The 1,867-nt window shown below is 41.8% G+C and overlaps 1 protein-coding gene across 2 annotated transcripts in view; it reads left to right on the top strand.

Moving 5' to 3' along the window:
* The first annotated feature begins 480 nt into the window (after positions 1–480).
* Positions 481–1,867, top strand: part of nrde2 (NRDE-2, necessary for RNA interference, domain containing) — a 13,607-nt gene continuing 12,220 nt past the window's right edge. The window contains exons 1-2 of one of the 2 annotated variants that reach the window (XM_066675994.1): positions 481–602; positions 960–1,053. In XM_066675994.1, coding sequence (XP_066532091.1) covers positions 545–602; positions 960–1,053 — 152 coding nt within the window. In that variant the 5' untranslated portion in view covers positions 481–544. Of the gene's footprint in view, positions 753–959; positions 1,054–1,867 lie in introns of both variants that reach the window. The other variant, XM_066675993.1, reaches the window with a different exon arrangement.

The following is a 1,867-nucleotide window of genomic DNA, read 5'->3' as shown; positions in this document are numbered from 1 at the left end:
TAATGAGGAATATAGGAGGAGTAGTGAGGTGAAGGAGTGAAGGAGGAGTGAGGAGTGGAGGAGGAGGAGAATAAGAAGTAGAGAAGTAGAGGAGGAGTAGTGAGGAGTGGAGCCCTGCACTTACTGATGAACTTGAGGAGAAAGACTGTTAGGAGTTTCACAGGACCATATCTATCTGTACTGTCTCTATCTCTCTAACTATGTGTCGACAGAAGAAAAATTCAATTTAAATAGAGATTTTACAGATTTAACTTTTTTTATTTCACACATTAAACACAATTGTAAAACACAAGGGGAAAATCACCGTCCTGTAAATGAATCTAAATCTAATTCCACTGAAGTAAATACTCTCTAAAAACAATCGCAGTTTAATTTATAAAATGTTGAAACACGAAAATAAAAGAGAAATACTTTTTTAATATTTATAAGCTTGTATTTTATTGATTTATACTGATTGGCCGAGCGTTCTGCTGACGTCATCAGGAGGTGCCCGTGTTTGTGTCTGCTATAGTAGCATTAGCATTAGCATATCCCCGGCGGAAAGATGGCTTTATTCCCCGCGTTCTCAGAACTCTCCCCTTGCCGCGCCGCCCGAACCGCAGGTGGGTCTCCGCGGGGGTTCGGGGAGCGGGGTCCGGACTCGCGGAAGACTCCGGGTTTTACCCCCAACTGCTACACACACACACACACACACACAGTCACTGACACACTCTCTCACACTGACAGTTACACACTGTTGGATTCTTCTGGAGGTGCGTTCTCCTCATAATCCCTTCTGTGACTGTTTATGTCAATCCTGGGTTCCCCTGCGGTTCTCTCTTGTTCCTCAGAGTAAGAGGTGGTATGATGGTAAAGCGCGGTGTTCCTCTGAGGTTCCCCTGGTACTAGGCAATGTATGGAGTTCCAGAGAAGGTTGCGATGTGATGGTCACTGATGGTGTTTCTCTGTTTTCTTTGCAGATCAGGAATGGCTGAAGAATGAGAGTTTCCGTTCTGACGATGCCCTGAGTCTCCACCATCGAGCCACAGAGACCTCCCCCCACAGCCCCCAGAGGTGACACATGTCTAACGTTCCTCTAACGTTCCTCTTTAAATGTGTTAAACGGTACCGAACACAAACTGAAATCTTTTCAGAACGTTTTACACTGGACACAAAATCAGCAGCAATATGTTCTCATTTAAATACATTTTAAACCAAAGTAGATCTAAATCAGGGGTCGGGAACCTTTACCACTCACAGAGCCAGTCTCACACAGTGAAGAAAACACTGGGAGCCACAAAACCCTTTTGAAATTTTACATGAAACAACACTGAAATAACAGGGTTGGGTTTTTTTTGCCTTTGTGCTCCGTATAAACAAACAACACTGAGTTACGTTCATGAAATCAATGAACGACTGCAGAAAAATGAAATAACATTTCTACATTCAACACAACATTTTTAACTCCGAAAAAAAGACGTTGTGTTGAAGTAAAATACTCAGTGTTTATTTGAGTCCCTGTGGTAATGGAAACAAACTCAGAACTTAAATGATCCACTGGCAGCAAACAACACTGCTGTCCTCTCTCTGTGCCGTCATTATTTCACTGGCGCCCTGCAGTCAGTCAGTGCTCGAAAAGTTAAAGAAACCACACACTGACGGGTGTCGCACGTTGGAAGTTGTGAGGTGTGTTAAGAGCGACACAAATATTTCAAATATTAAAATATTTTAGATGTTACAAGATTGCCATAATCTTCATAGATTTACATTTAGAAAATGAACAAATTAAAATAAAATACATTTTAATGAAATACTCAGTAATTATTTTCAAAAGCTGAGAAATCAGAGAGATCAAAGAGGGTGGCCGACCCCTGGTCTAAATGAAGAG

This window comes from Hoplias malabaricus, chromosome 1, assembly GCF_029633855.1.
Source record: "Hoplias malabaricus isolate fHopMal1 chromosome 1, fHopMal1.hap1, whole genome shotgun sequence".
NCBI lineage: Eukaryota > Metazoa > Chordata > Actinopteri > Characiformes > Erythrinidae > Hoplias > Hoplias malabaricus.
This window is presented reverse-complemented; position numbering and strand designations above follow the sequence as displayed.